The 24322-nt window shown below is 42.9% G+C and overlaps 2 protein-coding genes across 12 annotated transcripts in view; both read right to left on the bottom strand.

The window, feature by feature from the left end:
- The window catches only part of MTF1 (metal regulatory transcription factor 1), a 39330-nt gene extending 19577 nt beyond the window's left edge, over window positions 1-19753 (bottom strand). The window contains exons 1-7 of one of the 2 annotated variants that reach the window (XM_081057897.1): window positions 19658-19753; window positions 17883-18019; window positions 17558-17806; window positions 4875-5113; window positions 3420-3551; window positions 790-863; window positions 198-334 (exon numbers count right to left, since the gene is read on the bottom strand). In XM_081057897.1, coding sequence (XP_080914023.1) covers window positions 198-334; window positions 790-863; window positions 3420-3551; window positions 4875-5113; window positions 17558-17701 — 726 coding nt within the window. In that variant the 5' untranslated portion in view covers window positions 17702-17806; window positions 17883-18019; window positions 19658-19753. Of the gene's footprint in view, window positions 1-197; window positions 335-789; window positions 864-3419; window positions 3552-4874; window positions 5114-17557; window positions 18020-19657 lie in introns of both variants that reach the window. The other variant, XM_081057896.1, reaches the window with a different exon arrangement.
- A 1604-nt stretch (window positions 19754-21357) lies between these two features.
- INPP5B (inositol polyphosphate-5-phosphatase B) overlaps window positions 21358-24322 on the bottom strand; it is a 45683-nt gene continuing 42718 nt past the window's right edge. For all 10 annotated transcript variants that reach the window (XM_081057557.1, XM_081057559.1, XM_081057563.1 and 7 more), the window contains 4 exons: window positions 23735-23828; window positions 23095-23222; window positions 21948-22059; window positions 21358-21728 (listed from right to left, as the gene is read on the bottom strand). In XM_081057557.1, the coding sequence (XP_080913683.1) occupies window positions 21613-21728; window positions 21948-22059; window positions 23095-23222; window positions 23735-23828 (450 nt within the window). In that variant the 3' untranslated portion in view covers window positions 21358-21612. The remainder of the gene's footprint in view (window positions 21729-21947; window positions 22060-23094; window positions 23223-23734; window positions 23829-24322) is intronic.

The raw sequence follows: 24322 nt of genomic DNA, 5'->3' as shown, positions 1-24322 counted from the left end.
GGCTGAAGCACAGGGAGCCTAGTGATGTCTCTGGCTTCTACCACCCCTTCACAAAGACACAGATCTTGGCCCTGATTTCTTCCCTCTCACTAACAGATTCATAGAGACGATGTGTTGACCTTTTACTTTGATATAGAAACAACTGCTGCTGTTCTGTAGCACCCAGGTCAAAACCAGAGACAAAACACTGCACACACCTCTGATCCATTGTGATTTGGAAGTGCATTGTATACGTTTCCTTTGTTATCATGACCTTTCATGTGACTTTTGAGACTGTATTGAGTGCTGAATGTTTTCTCACAGCCGTTACTGGGGCAGAAAAAGGGTCGTTCACCTGCAAGAATGACAAGTAGTGTTAAGTTTACCATAAAGTCATTTTACTGGATTAAGACATCTACTATTTCCTAAAAGAGGACAGTATAATAAATATTCTTATAAGAGTTCAGGTAACAGTTGTTATAAGTTAATTACATATTAATTATCTCAGTCCTAAAACTTAACGTAGAGGAAAGCACTGAGAATTGCCTGCTGCTGGAAAGTTTAAAGAGACTGGTTTTTTCCCCGAGTTTTTTTTTTTTTAGTATCTTTGTATTGGTTTCATTTCTTAAGGTTGGATTCCTGAGTCCAACGTTTAGATCCTTCTACCTCTGAAAGTCAAACATTATAGGTGAAGGCTAAGCTGATTAGGCTCACTCCCTCTACAAAGCTCTCTATAGGTCTCAATGGAAACAGATTATTTATTGGCTTGATGAAGGTTAAAACAAAAAATAAAAATTAACCTAAACTCACCAGTATGTGTACGGACGTGAGTTTTAAGGTGGTGGCTTGCTGCAAATGCTTTTCCACAGCCATCATGATCACACCTAAATAAGTAGTTTAAGCAAAAGGAAACAGCAGTCATTAGTTAACAGACTTTCATCTTCATCATCTCTTATAAATACAAACTCAAACCAAAACAAGATCATATCAATGAAATTGGTTTTAGAGATGGGAATGATGACAGGTCCAGTCCCTGGAAAAGTTAGGTGACAAATGTGAGATCAGAGGAAGCTGATGGCCCAGGATAAGTATTTCTTGTCCTATAGGTAAGGTACATGTTGAGACCTGACAATAAAAGCCTTTTGATGAATTACTTAACAGAATTCTATTGACAATAAGATCACATTGGAAAATCTAGGGCCAGTGCAGTATTAGAAATACCAACAGTGGGTACAGAGGCTCTCGTATAGGCATGGAGCCTGAAATATTAACACTAGAACAAAACCAGGACATATTGGCTATAATAACTTATCTGTAACCTTCAAATCTACTAGTCTACTTCAAGTCTACTTCAAATCTACTTCTTCCTGTTTTTCTTTCTTGATAACCAAAGCAGAGGTAATTTTTCTCTCCCCAGAACACCTAAGGCATTTATCTACACACTTCTTTTCTGGCACCTGTTATTTCCAATCTTGTTTTATCTCCATTGTATACATTTGCTATCCGTTCTCTTAGGGTGTAAACTCTATGAGGGCAGGATCCATGTAGTTCTTTATGTTTGCTGTAGTTCTTGCACATAGCAGACATTCAGTTACTACTTATATGAATGAATGCATTTTCTTTTCAGTCAAAATATTTTATTTCTTTAAATAGAAAGCTTCTTTAAAGCATTTCACTTTTAAATTATATATAGTATTCATGTCTGAGGCACCATCTAATAGCCAAGAAAAATTAGTAGTATTAATTATCACAAAAAATACACACAATTGAATAGAAATCAGAGTCTCCTCAACAGCCCTAAAGGGACATAAGCGTGATAGCATCTGGAGACTAACCAACTATAATCTAAATACTTTTGCTTTTAGAGGGGCCATGACTCAGAAATACATCTGTAATTTTAAAACACAATTACATTTAATTGGTGTTTAAGAGTTGACTACCCCTGAAGACTTTTCAATTTCTTGGTATCCTAATGAGGAGAGGAGTGATTTGAGAAGGTAGCATATTTAATGCCACGTATGTAATAGCAATCCTTCCTGTCAGAATTCAAAGACATCGTTTATGAACAATTTTCAGTAATACATCTTTATTATATTTAGGGGGAGTCTTTACAAACTGACGATCTCATTAAAAACATCACATAATCATCCCTAAGTCGTTTTCTTTTCTTTTTTCTTTCTTTTTTTAAAGATTTTTATTGAGGAAGGGGAACAGGACTTTATTGGGGAACAGTGTGTACTTCCAGGATGTTTTTCCAAGTCAAGTGGTTGTCCTTTCAATCTTAGTTGTGGAGGGTGCAGCTCAGCTCCAGGTCCAGTCGCCGTTGCTAGTTGCAGGGGGCGCAGCCCACCATCCCCTGTGGGGAATTGAACTAGCAACCCTGCGGTTGAGAGCCCACTGGCCCATGTGGGAATCGAACCAGCAGCCTTCGGAGTTAGGAGCACGGAGCTCCAACCACCTGAGCCATCGGGCAGGCCCCCTAAGTCGTTTTCAATCCCTACTGAATACCTAGATCTATGTTACATGCTATGAACACAGAAGAAAGTATATGATATAAGCTTAAACATTTATGGTTGTATCCAGTAAGTACAGATGTATAGGGGCGGCCAGATTGCTCAGTTGGTTAGATCACATGGGATGGTGGGCTGCGCCCTCTGCAACTAAAGACTGAAAATGGCAACTGGTCCTGGAGCTGAGCTGCGCCCTCCACAACTAGATTGAAGGACAACAACTTGAAGCTGATGGGCCCTGGAGAAACACACAGTTCCCAAATATTCCCCAATAAATCTTAAAAAAAAAAAAAAAATCAGAAAGACTCTAATTCTGATTTTTAGGGGTTCATTATTTTAAAAAAAGTATAGATATATATACATATGCATAAATTGGAACACACAGATAAAAATGGATGCTCCTATATGTTTGTGTTTACACAAGAGATATTACAAAGGAAAAACTAAACAGTAACAAAATAAAATACTTGTACCACTAGACTAAGTTTCTTACCCTTCATTTCCCCTTTGTCTCCTATTCTTCTCACCTTGACTCTTAGATAGGTATTGTTTCCCCTGTGTTCAAAGCACTCTGGGCATCTCAGTCGCAGATACTGTCTGGTTACTTGTGGTTTTTTCCCATCAGATTGAGTTTCTCAGGAGGAGAGCCTGTGTCTTAGCATTCCTCTAACACAGATAAAAATATCTACCACATAAGTGAGTTTCAATAAATGCTTCTTCAGAATAAAGGGGGAAAACGAGTCAAAACGCCATCGTGCACAGGTGAGGACGCTCTTGGAATCCATACCTTCCCTCCAATCTGCAGTCGTTGGTGAAAGCTGTCCTGGGGAGAGCTAATACTGCCAAAGAACTGGGGAAGGGAATTTTCTAGTACATCAAGATACCCAGCTGAAAGCTGGTCAGTGACAAACAGAAAACAGTAAGACCTACCGAAATGGCTTTTCTCCTGTATGGGTTCGAATGTGCTTCCTCAGATCACTGAGTGTGGTGAAGTACTTGCTGCAGCCTTCAGATTCACAGTTAAACGTTTTCCCTGTGTGAAGCCTCTGATGTGCTTTCAGCCTGTAAGACATCCCAGAGAAATTCCCTTTGTTACAACGTACTACAGAGCCTCCCCACGTCAGCTTCATAGGTTTCAGGATCAGGTGAGTAAGCGTAGAGCAAATAAAATCTTTTATGAGAGAAGAAAGTGATTTTATTTATGGGTAAATAAATACTGAAAACAGATTTAACAAAAAATAATATATATTGGAAATAAATTAATGCCATTGGAAGAATGGGCTTTGGGGAAGGGTGCCATGTATGATGGAGACGGGGGAGGAGGAAATAGAGCTAAATCCCTAATTTACATAATGGGAAGTCAATATCCTAAAATGGAAAAATCAAGAAGGAGCAAAATAAGCCTAATGCTCAAAAGCATGGAAGTAAATATAAAAATATTAATATTAAGCTAAAAAAGTAGAAATTGGTTGCAAGTGAAGGAGGAGAAATGAGGTACAATAAACCCTGTAAAACTACTCTGTAACATTGAGCATTTATAACTTTGTTAAAAATGATTTTAAAAAATAAACAAAGATCAAGTGCATAAAAATTCTATATCCATAATATATTAGTACCCAAAATTTCTTACTCCAAGAGAAGTATATAGCATAGTGGTAGTATGAGCGCGACTCGAGCCAGACAGCCAGGGACTCAGCCCTGTCCCCCTTTTACTAGATGGGGGGCCGTGAGCCAGTTACAGAACCTCTTTGTGCTTCTACTTCCTTGTCAGCTTCTGTGAGGATGAGCACGCAGAACAGTGCCCAGGAGGCAGTGAGTGCGAATGTGTCTCATACAAATGGTGGAAAAATGGCTGAGTGGATGACTCCCCATTTCTCAGGGTGAAAAGAAGTTCAAAGTGAGATAAGGAAGAAAATGACAGAAGCCTTAGTACCAAGATTCTGAGCCAAGAGGAGACAGTACTCTCTCTATGCCAAATACTAAAATCCCCAAGTCAGCATGGAGGTACAAATCCAAACACAAATTACTATCATTTTTCAACCAACCCAATATAAGTCAAAATTTTTTTTATAGTTATATTTATTCAGATCATTACCCTTTTCCTTTTCTTTTCTTTAAGGAGGGCACAGCTCACAGTAGCCCATGCGGGGATCGAACAGGCAACCTTGGTGTTATTAGCACCGCGCTCTAACCAACCGAGCTAACCGGCCACCCCTATATGTCAATCTTTAAGTAACAAGTTCCTCTAATGAATTTTAAACAGTTGAGCCTAGTTGTGCTCTTGGAAGCTCTGAAAGGGAACACGTGCATTGTGCAAGGAGCGAGCACTCTGCAGCCGTGACAGTCAGGGTTGGAGGCGGCAGCGCAGCAGGAAGAGAGGCTGACCTGTACAGCGTGTTGAACGCCTTCTCACAGCCCTGCACGTCACACTCAAATGGCTTCTCCTTCGTGTGCACTCGCACATGGATCCTGAGGCTGTAGGAGGTGAGGAAGGCCTTGCCACAGCCCTCCTGATTACAGACAAACGTGTACTCTCCTCGGTGAGTCTTCTGGTGGGTGCGCAGGTTGCCTGCTGTGCTGTAGGTGCGGGGACAGCCCTCAAAGGTGCACTGGTACCGCTTCACCTGGCAGACAGAAAACACCTCATCAATAGGACAGAAGAGCCGCCCAGGGCCTAACTCCCCCCAGAGCCGGCTCCCAGGAGATGTGGATGTAACATAAACACAGAAAACTACCTCTAACAACAAGTGGGGATATCTTCCCATTGATCAAATCACACCTGGACAACAAATGAATAACAGGGAACAGATAAGCGTATAGGTGAATATTCTTTTTTTTTTCAAGTTCAAAGTTTTAATCCGAATTTGAACAAGTGCTGGGAAAAGCAAACTTTGGCCATAGTAACCCCTGCCGTTGTAGGCCACGAGGGGACCAGCTCGCGCCCCCGGGTGCCCAGAGTGGCTCCACACTTCCGGGCGTCACCTTCAGATCACGCCCTCGCACTCCGATTGCTCGGGAGATGAATATTCTAAGTGAACATAAGAAGGGTGTTTTTAGACTCTAGTATACAGGTGTCCTCTAAAGGTGGGCATATACTGTTACAGTTAACTATATTCAAGTAAAATGTTGACTTTGTTTTAAGGCTTGATTAAACATCCTGCCCTATGGCACTATACCTTGACTGAAATGGACCAATGTTAAACCATGTCTAAAACATACTGAAAGTTATATACTCAGTCACAGGTATATACATATATGCTAGCTCAGTTATATACTACATAGTTTCCACTGAATATTTCCAAGTCTACACAATGAAAATAATGTATCATGAATTTCTTGGAGTTTCTGGCAAAATGACATTTCTGAAACTGCCCGCCTCCTGGTTTCCTTTCACTGCCAAACTTCCTGAAGGGGTACTTTTCACTTGTGCCTCCATTTCTCTCAACGCCAGGTATTCCTTACCACTTGGCAAGCTGCTTCTCTGTATGAAATTATTCTCTTGAACTTCTTGGTGGTCACACTCTTTCATCCTTCCCCACTTTCTTTTTTTTTTTTTAATTTTTATTGGGGAATATAGTGTTTTTTCCCAGGGCGCATCAGCTCCAAGTCGTTGTTCTTCAAACTAGTCGTAGAGGATGCAGCTCAGCTCCAAGTCCAGTCACCGTTTTCAATCTTTAGTTGCAGGGGGCATAGCCCACCATCCCATGTGGGAATTAAACCAGAAGCCCTGTTGTTCAGAGCCCGCGCTCTAACCAACTGAGCTACCCGGCTGCCCTCCTTCCCCACTTTCTTTCACTGTTTGCAAAAATATCGCAGGGAGGATGCCTTCTCCTTCTGAAAGCTTGTCCTTCACCACATAGTAATTCCTTGGGGCTCTCTTTATCTTCCTTTAACCTCTAAATGGGGGTTTGTTCCAAAACGTAACTCTCACCTTCCAAACCTTCCCCATCTCGACACTGGCGCAGGGGAAGCAGCATTAGACTTGGCTGGAGAAGTCTGAATTCTGGCACTTACGAGATAGCAACAAAATCAGACCTGTAGGGGTGATCTTTCTGGTAGCCTTGAGGAATATGTACTGGAAAGATAAGAGAGTAGAAGAAGGGATAGGACTAAGAGAAGTGGGACAACAATCCAGAGAGACATGAAAAGAATGTGAACTAGGGGAAGCAATAGTGGACATGAGAGATGAATTCCAGAGAAATGAAAGGGGGAGAAATGACTGAGTACAGTGACAATTGGATGCTGAGCTCAGAGTAGGAGGGGTCAGGGGGAGGCCAAGTCGAGAACAACCCCCAAGATTATGGCCTGGATGACTGAACAGATGGTCATACCACCAATCAGGGGCTGGATGGAGGTGAGGGAGAAATGATGAGTTGGGTTTGAGGTGCTGCCTGGAAATGTCTAGTAGCCAGTCAGACATATAGGCTGGAAGCTAAAAAGAAAGTCTACAGCTGGCTTTCCCTGTATATTAGAGCAGGCTCAGGTTCCAGCCCTAGCTGCCACTTACTGTGTAACCTAGGGAAAATCACAAAAGTTCACCAAGCCTCACTTTCCTTATTTATAACATGGAGGAAATAAAAATCTATCTTTTTAGAGTTGTTGTAAGAATTAGGAATAATTTGTGTAAAGCATTTAAATCCAGTGATTGGCATAGAGCAGGTACTCAATAAATAGCTCTTATAATGGTACAAAGATAGAGCCCTGAAAATCACCAATGTTTAAGGTACTGATAAAGGAAGAGAAGTCACTGATAGGTGAGTGGGAGAAAGGGTTGGGGAAATAGAGAAGCAAAGGAGAATAATGTCACAAAAGCCAATAGAAAAAGGGTCTCTAGGAAACAGAGAACGATCGAAATGTTAAATGTCAGAGAAAACAAGGAAGATAAGGGCTGGGGAAACTATTGGTTCCAACAGCTGGAATTCACAGAAGACTTAGCAAGACTCGTTTTAATGGACTGCTGGGGTCAGAAATCTGGGTGAAGGTGACTCAATGAAAGGTGAAGTGGAGGTAGAGACTAGAGGTGGGGAGCAGCAGCAAAAGTGGACTTTTGAGTTGGGGAAGTGTGTTGACTTGGTTTTTGTTTTTTAAGTAGGATATGTCTTGAACCTATTTGGGAGGAGACAGGTCCTGGAAGAAAGAGAAGCTGAGGATCAAGGGAGGAACATAAAGAAGAGAGGGATATTTAAAAGCCTGGGTAGAGGGAAAAGCTTCAGGTAGAAAGAGAGACACTGCATTTCAGAGAGCAGAGTTATGAGATAAGTATGGGAGTGGAGGATGTTTCTGTAATGAGCCAAAACAGTACATATTTTAGGCTTTGTGGGCCATGCAGTCTCTGTTATAACTATTCAACTCTGCTGCTGTCTGTGAAAGTAGCCATAGGCAATACATAAAGGGACAAGCAAGGCTGTGCGCCAAAAAACTATTTATGGACAATGAAATTTGAATCTCCTATCATTTTCATATATCATGAAATAGTGTTCTTCTTTTTGATATAAAAAAATCATTAAAAAATGTAAAACCTATTCTACAAGAACAGGCATCTGGATGGGTCTGGCCCGTGGGCCAGTTTGCCAACGCCTAAAACCAGTGGGGCTGGGAAAGGGAGGGGCCCTGACTCTTCCCTCTCCCCTCCCACTCCTCTCATCTATGCAACCCTCAATATGATTTTGCACAAGTCTGTAGGCTCCTCAGGCAAGTGCTCTCTCACCTACACATTCCTGACCCTTCCCTCTGCCACACAGGAGGTGCTGCACAAACATCTGTTGAATTACTGACCCACTAGGCCAGGCATCCTCATGTTTCAGTGTGTAGTTTTGAAGCCACTCATTGCCAGATTTATTCTAAAAGTGTTCTCCGCATGCCTTCACTCTGCTTGAATGAGAAAGTCCCAATTCCTTCGCCTGATATTCCAGGTCCTTCCCAGGTCCTCTTCCATCTTCCATCACGTGACTCCAGTACAACAGTAGGCTCTGTCTAGGCCTACGGGCAACAGTACACCCACCCCCTTCCCCAACTGCAATACTGAATTTCTACTTTGTGTCTGCTCTCTTCCTTCTCTCTACTGGGAATGCCTGGTTCCTTTCTTCTCTGCTTTTCCGAGCCTCTCTCTGTCTTCAGTTCAAGCTACGCTCCCTCTAAGGCCCTCCACAATCACTCGGTGTCTAAGGGACAGTGTCTTTCTCGGAATTCCAATAACATTTACCTATACCACTCACTGGACACCTAGCTTACATTGATAATTATCCTTTCATGATACATCTGGATTTCTGCCAGAGGGAGATTTCAAAATAATCGCAGACCAGGAAGGAGAAGCAGGACTGTGAATGCTGCAATACAGAAATCCGCCTGTCTCAACCACAGAGCTTACAACAACGGCAAATGGTAGGAGCCGAATTTCATTTTTAAGATGCTACAGCAGTTGATAACTTTATAGGTAAGAGTGCAATCAATAATTAACTACCCCCCCCCATCTCCCTGCCCTGCCAACCCCTACACCCATCCAAGGTTTTTACTTGGCCAATTCAAGCTCCCAACAAATGTTCTCAGAAACTCTTTCCTGACTGACTCCTACCCTCACCCCAAACTAGAATAGGTATTCTTATTAGAGGTTCTCATAGCTTCCTCTATTTCTTTAAAGCACATAATACCATTAATATTAAAAAATTACACAATTAAACAATTTACATCATTATCTATTTAGTCACTAGGCACAGCAGTGGCTGAAATGCAGGAGGCACTAAATAAAGGTGTGTTGAGTTAACTAAATGAATGAGTGCTCTCCATTTGGACTACAGGTCCCATGAGATCAGAGACCACATCTGTCTGTCCACTGCCACCACCTCAGGGACCAGCCTTGTGGAGAAGTGGCACTCGATTCATATATGTTGCGTGACTAAACAAACGAACACAATAAAAGCAGCAGGACTTAATGCTGAGGAAAGTACACAAGGACTACAGGAACAGGTCAAATGCAGCAGAGACGGCAGATAAAGCATTGCTTAGATTCAGCCCACTCACAAGGTCATAACTGCCCCAGCAAGACGCGCTTCATTGAGGAGTAGGATCAGAAGCCAGAATGCAATGGGCTGAGAAGTCAGGGGAAAGCAAGGAGATGGAGACAGTGAATATAACTACTCTTTCAAGAAACTTGGCTGAGAAGAGACATAAGAGAGCAAGTTGGGCAGGGACACAGACTAGGAAGGTATTTGTATTTAAAGGTGGCAGAGACCACTGACTGTCAAAGCAAATGCCTGCTCCCCGTAATATGCTGAAAAACGAATAATCTCTCACCATAACTGGAGGGAGCAGTAAATGGAAGTCGCTATTCTTTCAGAATCATTTTAAACAGCACCAAATTTTACAAAAAGGGAAAGCTAAGCCTCCTCAAACTGGATTAGAACAGGAAGTTGCAAAAAACATGTACGTTTTCATGGTTACATAGAAGAGGTATTGCCACATGAGGTACATTTAAATACAAGTAAGGTTTTTCATGCATGCATGCATTCAAAAATATATGTTTCAGGGATTATACTATCCCAAGTGCTAGGAATACAGAGAAAATAGTCCCTGCACTCAAGGAACTCAAAGTCAAGAGCAGAATCAGACAAATAAACTGATAAGAACAATATGGTATGAGAATATGGATGTCAGAATATACAAAGAACAAGCATCTGACTTACACTTGGGGATGACTAAGGAAAGCTTCTCGAAGTAGGTGATGTCCAAGCTGAATTTAAACAACTTAAGGGAGGGGTGACACATAATTAATTTGCCTATCAGAGCACCTATAACATGACCATAATGTCACTGAAGATTCCATTGAATAATAAAACATGTTTCTCCAAAAGAATGTAAGAACTGCATTATTTTAATTTTCCTATGTGGTCTCAAAACAGCTGTCAGTCACTAAGCTAAGGACCTGAGAAAGCACAGGTTAGGCTCGCTGAGGACGGGGGCAAGGATAGGAGTAAAGGGCAGGAAACATGAGCTTTCAGAGAACTGATGTTGATTTGCAAAGTGTTCTAAGAATAGAGAAATATTTAACAAAGATGATTGCCCTGTTAAGTCAACAGAATCAGAAAAGGAAAGGTGAACAAGATGAGCAAAAATGAGAAAACGAAACCCTGGAACTCCAGGAGATACAAGCTTTAAAAAATTCAGGAAAGAAAAAAAGGCTGGGTTTCTGCTGGAGAAAAAAGAAATGTGTCTGAGAGAATTGGACTCTACACACATCAACAGCCCCATACTGAGGAATGGGAGTCTCTGATTCTGAGCACCTAGCGTATGAACATTCTTACAAATAAATGATTGGCTTGGACAACGAGACTGTAGGGGCTGCCCTTTCCCCCCCATTACTAGAGACTTCCCTTCCCTCTCCCCAGTACTGACTCTGTTCCTCTGCTGACACTGATCTTATTTCTTCTACTCCATAATGTGCAACCACAGAGCTTGAAGTAGAAGAGCTCTGAACTGCCTTCCTCTCTTCACCAGGCCTGCCCCTGCTCACCACTAGAGCTGAATTCATACAGCTGTTCCCACCCCTCGACCCCTGACCCTTACAGAAGTATAGCCACCTGCTGCTCCTCCTTTCTTAGCCTTTTCCACAGCTAACAGGTCTCAGTGTCTGATTCTGCCCTGCCTTTGTGTATGATAGGAAAGCATAGGCTTTAACATTCAGAATGTCATCAATTCAAATCTGGGGTCTATTACTTTTAACTGCATGTTTCTACAGCCTCAGTGTTTTTATCTGTAAAATGAGGGTTAACAGTACCTACATTATAAGATTGCTATGAAAATTAAATACAAAACGATATTAAAGACCCTGACACAATGACTAGTACATAGCAGACACTCAATAGACAATAACTATCTCCCCCTTTCATCACTGCCACTGACTGTATAAAAGTCCTCATTCTTTAGCTGTAAGAGCCTCAGCTTTACCTGGTGCCCCAAATGCCCACAATGGAAGTAACTTTCAAGTGGTTTGGTGCTAAGGAAGTCAAAATGAGCCAAGTGTGAGAGCAGAAGATTACCTGTGGCAAGGGCTGGTGTTCACAGAACCCCTGCAGTAGGACTACAAACCAGTTCTTACTTTAAAACATGGTTACAAATGGTGGTTCACATTCCATAGTGGTATTAACACGACAGTTCAGCTAGTTAAGAATATCCGGACTTCTGCAGGCTGTCCTAGAACACACCACAATTTATAACCTTGTTTTACGGAGAAAATGTTTTCCTAAGAGTTGCTAACAAAGACCATTGTAAACTCTTCTTAAACTAGAGATTCTCTCCATACCTCCTTCGAGAACCATGTGGGCCTACGATAAAGTAAATGAGCATTCATTCACTGACCTGCCACGATGCACCGGACACTATGCTAAATGCTTCAGGCATATACTGTTGTATATTTATATATGAACAAATCTCATCTAATCTTCACAAAATGCAATGGGATATTTTTGCTTCAATTCTACAAAAGTGGAAACAGAGCAGCTTGCCCAAAGGCACATAGCATATACCAAAACAAAGATGGAAGCTAGGTCTAAATTACCCCTTTGCAAATCACAGGAGAAACAAGTTTTAGAACAAGTTTGGTTTAAATAAGAGAAAGATGTAAAAATACAGGTTATAACTCCAATGCTCTTCAACAGCAAAATTTTAGCCCTACCCAATAGGTACAGCTGAGACAAAATGTAAATCTGAGACCTGCTATCCCTGTAGCACCATGCTGGAAAACCAACGTATACACACCAGCACCTGTGTCCCTCTTGCAGGCCAGCAGCCTCGGTGATGGAAATGCTGATGACTGTGGACAGGTTGGCAGCACGCATGCAGGGAAGTGCTAGAAGAGCTTCCTCTACGGGGAAGCGGAAAATGCCTCCTGCCCCGGATTCCTACAAAACTTCTCACATACAGCCTCTAGCAGTCTCCCTACTGGATTCCTGAGGGCAGAATTTCTTTCCTTTCCTGATATTTGACAAAAGTAGATATTCAGTAAGTAAGAGTTTATGGAAAGAATGAATGGATCCGTAACACTAGAATTTCCAGAAAAAACAATCTCAGTCCGAGTTCTGAATGGCAATTCTGTGGGCATTCAGAAAGGAACCAGTAAAGAAATGGCACAGATGCAAGAAAGTTTGGGAAACCACGGAAGGCATGAACCAACAACAGGAAACACAGCTTCTTAGAAACCTGGAGTAGAAAGACATTAAAGGAGCAACTCTTACGAATGCTTGAGCAGAACGACAGTATATTTGATTGGAAATGTTTCAAAGCTACCAAATCAGCAGGTAGGCAGTAGTAAAACAGCAAGTCTGAGAATAAGATGCGTGAAATCAGAGTCAGAATGACCAGTGGCCCCGTGGAAGGAAAAGATACTATCTGTAGCAAGGTTCTGGTTGGTTTATTTTTGCACAAGGCAAGCATGAAGGAAAAAACTGAAGTACCATCATGCCCCACTTTACCATGGGATCCGTTCTGAGAAATGCATCGTTAGGCGATTTCTTCACTGGCGAACATCATAGAGTGCACTTACACAGACCTAGATGGTACAGCCCACTACACACCTAGGGAGATGGTCTAAACTACGGTCCTTTGGCTACAAGCCGGACACGAGATTACACTAGCACCAGAGAAAATGATGCAATCAAGAGAGGTGGTAAACATGAGATGAGGCTGCCCTGTAACGCAGCGGCATTGTGTTTTACAGCAAACATTTTCTTTTAGTAGGAATAGTACTCTCTAAAAAGTATACTATAGTAAATACTTAAACCAGTAACGTGGTCATTTATTACCATTAACAAGTATGTACTGTACATAATGACACGTGCTGTACTTTTCCACAACTGGCAGCGCAGGTTTGTTTACACCAGCATCACCACACACAAGTGAGTGATCACTGCTCTAGGACATTACCATGGCTACGACATCACTAGGCAATAGGAGTTTTTCAGCTCCATTATCATCTTATGGAACCACTGTCAGTGATAGGTCCGTCCTGAGGGAAACGTCGTTATGTGGTGCATGACTGTAATAGGTAAGCCAACTACACACTACAGAAAACAATGGAACAATCAGGGTAAACAGGAAAATCAGGCTAAAATATGACTCAGAAAATAAGCTGCTTAGGAAGCCAAGAAGACTAACTAGTTTTCAAACGATTTCATTTCTTAAGAGTAAGACCTAGGCATGGAGATGGAGAAAAAGACCAAGTTTAAAAAAATTGGGGGGACGGGGGGGACAAAGAAATCATGAAGTATTTCTATTCATAAACACTGGACTCTTCAGGCCAATTAAATGGATTTAAATGCCCAAAAAATAAAAGCAAAAGCTATGTAAAATGGTGCTGTAGGAAGGCAAGTCTCCTGAATGCCTAGTCATTTGGCAAGATTTTCAAAGACTAAAAGCCACTGCTGCTTCTGTCCCAATCCCCAACCAACCCCACACCTATTGATTTCAAAAATAGTTACTAGAATCTTCCATGTCAGTCTCATGGATAGAATGGAAAAATGTGGCGGGAGGAAAAGCACAGTGAGCTAAATCCACAGTAGACTAAACAAAGTGCTCACAGCACCCTTGACCTTGTCCTACTCAACACGATTACCAGTGACGTGCAGACGTACGTGAATGGCAAACCAAGCTTGCAAGTAGTACGAAGTGGGAAAGTGACAGCTAATATCACTGATTGCATAATCATTCCCTCCCTACTATCTCTTCTGCCCAGACCAGCATTCCCCAAAATGAATTCCACAAAACACTGACCCTGGAAATGAGACTGAAAAATGGTTTCCCAGGTTCAAAACATTTAGAAGATTCTGCATTTCTTTCCTGCTCAGTTATTAGCACAGCAAGAGCTCTAATAAATCCTGCAATAAACCAACCTCTGTCTTGACTTGGTATTTCCCAAACATTTGCTCTTGAAACACTTTCCGTAATAATCATTAACTGAAGATGGCCTAAAGTTTAGGTCATAAGCTATATTCAAATTTTCTGTGCTAAAAAGTGATTCAATCCCCTTGAGTTACTAATGCCTTATCACTCTTCTTCCTCTACCATATTAAAAAAAATACACACAAAAAAACCCCAACTTGACATTTCCTGCCTCCTGTTTCCTCACCACCCACTCACTTCATCACTCGAAATCTGGCTTCAGCCCCCAGTGCTCTACGGAAAGTCTTCTCCTGATGTGATCAACTGCACAGAGAGCAGAACTAATGGCTTCTTTTGAGCCCTCAATCCCTCCACAGGGTCACAAAGGAAAGTTCACACCCCTTGAAACACTCTTCCCTCAGCTTCCACAACACCGCCTTCCGCCCATCTCCTTAACTATGTGATCTTCGCTTCCTCTTTCCCTTTCGAACCCTTTAGTTCTCAGAGCAACCCTTACTTCTCCTTTGAGAAAACTTCCCACAGTTTGAACTACTGCCCCTTCGTGGATCCACAATTCTACCGTGTTTCCCCGAAAATGAGACCTAGCCGGACCATGAACTCTAATGCGTCTTTTGGAGAAAAAGTAATATAAGACCCGGTCTTATTTTGGGGGAAACATGGTAATCCCAAGCCATTTCCTCACCTTCAGATTCTCATTTCCAATGGGCTTCTCAATTTGTTCACTTTACTTTTCTTCAAAGACTATACATTCAATGTACCTAACTCATCAATTTCCCCACCAAACTCTCGGTCTTATCTGCTTGATTCCTCTTATGGAATCGCCATTCCCAGAGGGTGTAGGGGGCAGCAGAATCCAGCAGCTGTCTCCTCAGCATGCGCACAGCACCATGAATATGCCTCTGTTAAAGTACCTATCCCAGTTGACTCTAACCACTTAACTCGTTACGTAGACATGAAGCTCCGTCAATCGTCTGTGTGGCCCCTATAGAGACACAGAAGAAACTCACCACACTTGGAAAAATGAATGAACCCTTTGAATCATACCCAACTCATGGCTCATTCTTCACACTCTAATAACATACCAAGTTCTCTCATACTTCAGCAAAAGCTCTGCAGTGTAAGCTCTGGAGGCCACCATCCTTCATCAGACTCAAATGGAACCCCAAACCTAAACTCCAACTATCTCCTACCTTGGGCGATCAAGCTACCATTTGCTACCAGAGCAATCTTTCTTTTCTTTTTTTTAATTTATTTATTGGGGTGACAATTGTTAATGAAATTACATAGACAGCAATCTTTCCAAAATGCCACTCGAACCACGTCCCCTTGGCTCAGGCGCCATCAGTGGTTTACCACTGCTTCCAGAATACAGTCTAACCCCCTTAGCATCCTCTCACTACTTTCCCTGTCTGGATCTCGGCTTACTCCCCATGTTCTAGTCCAGGGGTAGAAAACCCCACAGCCAGGGGGCCAAATTTAGCCCACTGCCTGTTTTGTAAATGAAATTTTATTGGAACATAGCCAGTTGATATTTTGGGCCACATAATTCTTTTGCTGTAGGGCGCTGTCCTGTGCACTGTAGAATGTTTAACAGGATTTTTAGCCTCTGCCTACTAGATTTCAGTAGCGCTTGCCCCATGTGACAACCAAAAGTGTCTCTAGACGTTATCAAATGTCTCCTGAGGGACAAAATTGCTGCAGTTAAGAACCATCATTCTGGAGGTTTTTAAGTACAAGAGCTAACAGTATGATGTCGCTGCTAATAAAATAGACTGTGTGGTAATAGTAGTAAAGAACCCAAGAGAGAAGACTCACATAGTATTCAGTGCTAGTTGACTTAACACCTGTGAGATTGTGCTCAATTACAAATTTTAAGAAGAATTTGGAAAACCGGAATTCATAGAATCAAGGGTGACCAAGCTGATAAGAAACTAGGAGAAAATGTCATAAGAGGGATGTTTAAGTAATGGAGATGTTTAGCCTGTACAGGTGAAGATGAGGAGAAACCCATGATCTTTTAAATATCTGATGGGTTGTCCTGCCAGAGGAAAGTTTACCTTGCTGTTCACCAAAAAGGCAGAACTACAAAGAGTGGGCCGCAGCTGCAAAACAGCAGATTTTGGTTCTATACAAGTAAAAGCTTTCTAACAATCAGAGCTGGCCAACAGATCTACTAAATTGAGCTATGAAACACTGTGCTCTCGTCATTCTAGAAGTGTTCAAGCAGAGACCAGATGGACTGATGTCAGAGATGCCATCAAAATTCCTGCATGGGGTGGGAGGTAGGACAAGACGATCTCCTCAGAGTTCCCTCCAGCTCTGAGATCCTGAGGCTAGCAAAGGAAAAGCCATATGCCATGAATAAAATGCCCCCGTTTCAAGACCTTAATTATAGCAAAAGTGAAAAATATTTTGCCAATTTACCCTGTTTGCTAACACCTTATATTTATTTAGTCCTTGACATTGCAACTACCAGTGATCTATTTTTCCTAATTGGAAAAATTTTCCTAATTCCTAATTTCCTAACTTGTAATCAGTTCCTGAATAATGTATACCACTACCTTTAAATCACATCTATTGTTTTGTTAATAATCACCACTAGTACAATTTGTACAAAGTTTTATATAATTCAAAGCACTGTGACATGCATTACCTTACTTACATTAGCTAAATATAAGCATGAAAACTTATTTTAGATAACCTGCCCAGTTAGTGTCTCTTGCCCGAATTTTTTATGAAAGAAAGCTAGCCTTTATTATTTATTAAACATTCATTAATAAAGCATATTGCAACAAATACTCATCTCCAAAACATTTATACACAATCTAGAGGTAAGCCAAATCTAGTTACTTCAGCATCAGAAACATGGACTTACTTCAGTGAAATTTCTATTTTATTTATGATTTGGGGAGGAAATTGTGAAAAATTATTATTTAGTTGTCCCAAATTTCAATGTTGTCTTACAAACCAAAAGTTCCAGAAAGCAGTCACAACAAAACGTGAAACAAATGTATAATTGACAAGCAAAGCCCCTGTAGCTCCTAATTCCAGCAACTTCTTTTTTTTTTTTTTTTTTTCCAGCAACTTCTTTACACCCCAGCTAAAACTGCCAACAAAAGTTGTTTGTTTAAGGACTTTCCCCAAAGCCAAGCTGATCCCTCTCCCACTGTTTTACTTACTTCTTTACGTTTTGTTTCTGGACATTCCGACTGCAGAGTGAGGGTTGCACCTTCAATATTTCTTGGCATGGGCGTGGAACCAGGGTTTATTGTTAAATGAATCTGATCTGGTGAAATAATGTGCTGCACATAACCCTGGGACATTGCTTCATGATCTATTAGATGAAAGCCCTCTTCACCCCCTACTAGAAAAGGCAAGTGTTCTCCACACTGTCCATCGTCATCTTCATCCTCCAAAGTGCCAGGGTCCTGCTCAATAAGAACAGTTGTCCTATCATAAACAGTTCCAGATGAGGAAGGCACCAGTCCGTTTTTATCCACAAACCTGAGCATCTTGTCATCGGGGGTCGGCTCATCTTCCTCCGCCTCAAAGTAGATGATGTTGTTGTCTGGACTGTGCTCCCCCATGGTTCAATGGTGCTCAGCTCAATTGTGAGAAATGGAAAGGTAACGATGACCTGTCTGCAAGAGAACAAAGCCAGAGTTAGAGCCGTGCCACAGGACCTGGGAACCTCTCCTCAGCAACCACAGGGATCTTCTTTCCTCTCATTTCAAGAGTAAGTCAAAGTACGTGAAAAATCATCTTCCATGGGAATACTTTTCTTTAAAGTTTTACTTTGAAACCATCAAGTCATTTAGAAAGCAATGCCTTTTTTTAAAAAAATTGAAGTAATAAGTAGCAGTTCACAAAACCTGCCAAATGTGCCTTACTGCCAAACAATTTGAAGGTTGGTCAAAATACCTCAAGAGGATACAGGGGCAAACTGCTTCAAGTCTGAGTGGCTATAAACCTTAAAAGGAAGGCGACCCCACTCAGATATCCCCCAAATCAGAACATGAGGCAGAGCGATGTAGGGGAGCAAAGCTTTGGAGGCAGGATCGCCTACCGACAAATTCCAGCTTTGCCACTTACCACTTGGGGAACTTTTCTGTGCCTCATTTTTCTTGTGAGTAAGGTGGGACTGGCAATTCCTGTTCTCTCAAAGTGGTTATGTGGAGTAAGAGATAATGTATACTGAAGCACAATGTCTGACAACAGGGATTTCATTCCCTCCTTCAAAGAACAGATGTGTCAGCCCCTGGGTAGGAAGTGGGATCCCTAATCAGGCATAGCTGATGAAAATCACTTTATCTCTTTATCTCCTAAGATGTTCCACTAGAAGCCACATTTGTATAGTGTGCTCTGGGCAGTGAGGAAACGATGCGTCTCATTTTTGTCTCCAATGCCCCAAGCACAGGACACTGACGCTAGGAGTTTAGGAGATGTCAGCTAAATTAAGGAAAGGCCTGCAGATATACTTTCTTGGGAAGGTGTACTCTCTTGGAAAGATATGCTCACTTGGGAAAAATACCAAATGGGAAGCTTTCCTGCTGTGGAATAGTGTGATTCTACCTTTATCTGCAAACTACACAGGTTCTACGAATATGAGTTTGGCAGGCAGAACACAGAATTTAAAAATAACCCCCTCATCACTTTTAGTTCTCAGTCTGGCTTTGCACTTTATCTTTCTCTTCTGCTCTGGATTAGAAAGCGAACCTTTACGTCGCGGGGCGGCTGGACAGAAAGATAGTTGTTACCAGAGACGGGCCAAGGGATCAGATCCGGGAGGAACCGGCCCGACCCCTTGCTCTGGCTTACGCAACCCGGTAGATGCACATTTCTCTGCATCTGAGAGGAGAGAGACAAGAGCAACGCTGGCCCCACTGGGCTGCCCAGGCACCACTGGCGGCAACGCGGAGACCAACTGTCCGGAACAAACAAGACCAGGAGGTTTGAGCATGGCAAACGAGGAGTGCACACAGAGCACCCTGAGAGGGGACTGGGGAAAGGAACCTGAGTGGGATAGCTCCCAGCCCCGGCGACGAGGAAAATCCGGACAGGTTTGGGGGCTCCCAGCCAGGCGAAGAGGGGCAGGGTCCGGGTCTCCATGGAAACAGGGGAGGGGGGCTAGATACCCATCCCCATGGAAACGGAGGAGGGGTGGGGTCCCTATGGTGACCGGACTGGGGTCTCCACTGGGAAATGCTTCAGGAGGGAGCCTAAGTCCCGCGCTCCCCTGAAAGTCCCCGGCCCCGGCCGCGTCTAGTTTCGCCTTTTACCTCCGCGGCTCCCGGCAACGGCGGCAGCGGCAGCTTCTCCCCTCCCCAGCGGCACCATGATTGCCCCCACCTTCCACGGACGTCATTTCCGCTTCCGCTTTCCGGAGGAAGGAGGAGATACCGGTTCCGCCTCTCCCTGGCGCTTCTGGTTGGTTAAGGCGGTGTGGGGGCTGAGCTCGAGCCTCCAATTGGCGAGTGGGAGGGGCGGGGCACCGCCAACGTCACCCGGCCGTGAGTTCGTCCAGCGCGGGGAAGTGCACGCCGCGTTCTTCCTCCCCTGCGGGGATACTGGGTGTCACTCCCAAGACTCTACGAATGGAAAGGAGCTCGAATCCGTGCCACTCCACGGTAGCCTCAGGCCGGCTTGCGCTGGCCCTCCTCGCCATGGCAACCACAACCGCAACGGAAGGACCACAGTTAGGTATCCGAAGTCCAGCTGGGACCCGCATGGGGAGCCTCGAAGGCTGTGATGTTCCCGCATTTCTCTCTCTGTGGTCTCAGCTTCCCCTCATCACCCATCAAAGTTAATTAACACGGCGGCCAAGAGGGTCCAAGAAAGGAAGATTGGACCCGACTGGCAGAAAGAGGGAGTATTTCGGTCCCAGCCAGAGCATCCCGGCGTCTCTTCTTACCCACCCCCCGGCGCCCCATAAGCACTTGTAATACGCCCAACTCCCCGCTTACACTACCCTTGCTGTCAGTCCCAACCGTTTGCCCCCCCGCAGAGAATTGGCGGCTCCCACCGGGATCTGCCCGGGGTAGTCAACGCCACCTACTGGCCATTCCCTTTAACCGTTCACCTCGTTATTCTACTGGCCCGTATCTCAATCACCTTCTACTGGCCCATCATCTAAATCACATTCTTTCAAGTAGTGGTGTTCCAGAGCCCAAGAAGCTATTTTGCTTGTGTCTTCGTTATTCTCCTGTCTTTTCTAAATCCTTGGAAGATCTAGCTGTTAGAACTTCCCAGTAGCCACTGCCTGTTTTTACCCTAAGCTACTTCTCTGGAATATTCACTGCAACAGCTCCCAGAGATTAGATCGGGAGTCAAGGGGTTCAGGCCATGCCGGTACCATCTCTTGCATGAAAAATGTAAATAGTGACTGTACCCACCAGAAGCCAAGCAAATATCTCTTTGGCCCCTGACTAGCTGCCCCAATGCTTAAGCCACAAAGGTCCAGCTGCAGAGAGCTGCCATCACTTAAAAGATAAAAACAAATAATCACTGTTAAAAATATTTATCATTAAAATATATTACACATATAAGAGAGGGGATGCATCAGATATAGTTTGCCCAGAAAAATCCCACTTGTTTCACCAGAACACCAAATTTCTTCAGTATTTTCATTTTCAAGCCACCGAATTGCCGTCAGAGGCTGAGTGGCCAGCCCCAGAGTTTTTGAGCCACACATGAGTAGGAAAGGGGGTAAGGCTTGCATATACATATACATATACATATATCCTCAGACAGAGTGCTGGAAGCATCTGGGCTGGCTGTGGCCTGTATATCCAAGCAGCTTCCACTTGCGTTCTTGCTGTCCAACTCATTCTCCCTTCAAAACTCCTGTTTGTTCAAATATCTGATCATGGGGAGCTCTGCCCAGGCTACAGGGAAGGCACTGACTATGCCCTGGAGGTAGGCAAAGTGAGCACAAGTGCAGTTACTTAGACATTTTTAAAATAAAAAATAGAGCTCTGTGTTAAATAACTAAAGTTGAACATCTGAATGTCAGTTTTATTGTGGTGGATTCCACCCCCCCCCCCATGTCTTCACAACTCACAGCACTAAGCACTGAGTGTGAGCCATGGTGGGGGAGGACGACCTGGGCTCAGGAAATAGGCAGTTGCCATTCTTGCTCCCAAGTGGCCTCACATCCTCTTATGGCCACTCTTGAACTGAAACAGGTGGGACTGGTAATTGGGTGCCTCAGGTAGAATAGAAGAGATAGACAGGTTCAGGATGAGTTGCAGAGGAACTGGTGAATAAATTCTTGAGCCTTCTTCTTCTCTACCATTTCAAGGTTTTGGTGACCATCTGGGTTTCGAAGCAGTAAGCTGCCAAATATGCTAGCTGCATGAAAAACACAGAAAACAAATAATTCAGCAAAAGAAAGTATTACTTATTCTTGTGTTGTTAGGAGTAGGGGAGGGGCTCAGAAGCAAATTTTCTGCTTTAAAAAAAACTATTTGAGGGCTTGAGATTTAAGTTTTACTACGATGGACTTGGGACCTTCCTCAACGATATTTTTCTCATAATGAGTCTCTCGGCAACAGACATTTGGTTGCTTACCTAGAATATTCTCATCCAAATGATTTTTTGCTGAATATTTCAGCAGTTCTTGCAAAAATGCCATCAAGTAGTGGAAAACATTTTTGTGGAATGTGGGGAGAGTAGAAATGACCTGAAAGAGAAAACTGGGGTTTATCTTTTCATTCATTCATTTGTCAAGTGCCTGCTATATTCCAGCAACTGAGTACATGATCCAAGTACATGAATAAGACCATGCATAGAAGACCTTGATCATTTACCACTTGGCACAAGTGCCAGGAGAGAAGCACAGATCAAGTGCTACATGAATTTAGAGGTCAAACTTCTATGTGCTCTCCAAAGACTTAACGGAATAGAGGACATTTTAGTTGGGTCTTGAATGTAAGACAAAAGTGAACTTATAGAGGTAAGGACTGGGCATTTAGGGCAAAAGAAAGTGTGAAGGAAAACAGGTTAAGGAGAAAGAACACATTTAAGAAGTCATTTTTGGCAGAAGCACAACTGTTTGAACAGGCACTAGGCCTGGAAGGGATCAGGCTCGAATTCAATGAGTACTCCAGCTATCTGCATATCAAAATCAGTTGGGAAGCTTGTACAAAATATATTCCAAAAGAGATTTCAATTCAGTGGATGTGGGCTGAGGCTCTAGAACCTGTATTATTAGTAGGCTTTCTAGATTATTCTGCTAAGGTCTGTTATATACGTGAGCAACTAGAGTAGATCATAAAAAGTCTTGAATATTTAGGAAAACCAATGGCAACAGAGAGCCAATTATGGTTTTTGACCAACAGTACCATGAGAGCTTCACAACACAATCTAATGGCAGTATGCAAAACAAATCAGCAGAGGGAAAGCCCGAATGCAGAGTTTTAAACCAAGGTAAGTGGAATAAGAATGAAGAAAAAAAGATGGGTGATAGATCAAGGGGACTGGGTATGTGGGAGGTAAAGACTGGAGGAGTCAGAAATGACTCAGGTTTCTGGGTTGAGTCACTGCAATTAAGGGTGATGTCATTAAAAAAAAAGGACATGAGAAGAAAAGGTTTGGGAAGAGATGGAACTACGTTTCTAAGACACTTCATTTGAGGGGCTGCAACCACTGTCCCTTCAGGCCCCATGAAGCCTGGGGCTGCAACATGTATCCGCTGATGCTCAATGCTTCTTCTCACCTGTTTACTTGCTGTGTAGTTGCCAGAACACTCCAAGCAGTTATGGTAGGCGCTATAACAGATGACGGGCTCTGGCAGGCTTTCCAGGAAAAGCAGCAAGGCTTCGGCTATGGAATGATTGCTAGTGGCTTTTGGCCTATCATTAAGGAACAGGTAGGTGATGCTGCTGCCCATGGTTAGGAAAAGGCCCAGGAGCGAGCACATGCCAGAACTGCTGCCTGCCCAGTCAGGCTTTCTGCTCAGAGCTAGGATGCCAACCTGACACCTTGAAGGGGCCAAGCTGTTTGTCAGCTTAGCTGGACCCTCCTGAGTTCCCACTATATTGGTTGCTTAAAGTTGTAAAGTCTTCTCTAGGTAACCTTTAAGAAGAACATGACAGCTGAGGACACAATATCAGATTTGAGCCTTAAAATACCAGGGGTTCCAAAAATACGTAAACACATGACATGTATTCATCTTTTGTTATTGGTATATATTGAGTATTGCAATTTTAATACAGCTTTTTCCTTTCTTAAAATGTGTATACATTTTTTTGGCACCCTCTATATTCTTTCTCACTTCTCATATTCTCTCCCTCTCTCTCTCTCTCTCTGTCTCTCACACACACACACACACACACACACACACATCTGAAGGATACGGGGATTACTGAGGGTATCGATCATTCCAGTATCCAAACAGTCCCTGATACGCTCAAATTCCAACCTTAGGCCTGGCTGTTGAAACAGATCTTCCTGCAAAACAGAAGAAAGTCATAAAATAATTATATTCTTAGAAAATCAGCAATGCAGAGAACAAAAAGCAGCAGTGTAGTGAGGCCTTTGCACACCCTGCTAGACAATCTGATTTTGGCTAATGAGTAATAATTCATCTGCAGGCCTTCCCAGGCACGCTCCCACAACAGGTCTTCAGAGTGATAAGACATCTATTATGAAACTATGGGTAGGGCGTACCACACACAATAAGATTCAATATAAGGCAAAACTCAAAAGCAGCTATGTTTCCTGTGGTGTTATAGAGGGATTAACCAGAAAAAGGAAAACCTGAAGAAATATCATTTATAAGATGGAGAAAACTGAAAGGCACCTCAGTGCTTTGTGAAAACAAGATTATGACAATAGAGGTATTTCCGGTAGTCCCAGAGTACTTTATATTCATTTAGTAAAATGACTTAATGCCATATAACTGTGTTAATAATAACAGTATTATGTGTATTGCTCAAAAGCTA

Source organism: Rhinolophus hipposideros, assembly GCF_964194185.1.
Source record: "Rhinolophus hipposideros genome assembly, chromosome: 8".
NCBI lineage: Eukaryota > Metazoa > Chordata > Mammalia > Chiroptera > Rhinolophidae > Rhinolophus > Rhinolophus hipposideros.
The sequence above is the reverse complement of the archived record's forward strand: the minus strand, read 5'-3'. Positions and strand labels throughout refer to the sequence as shown.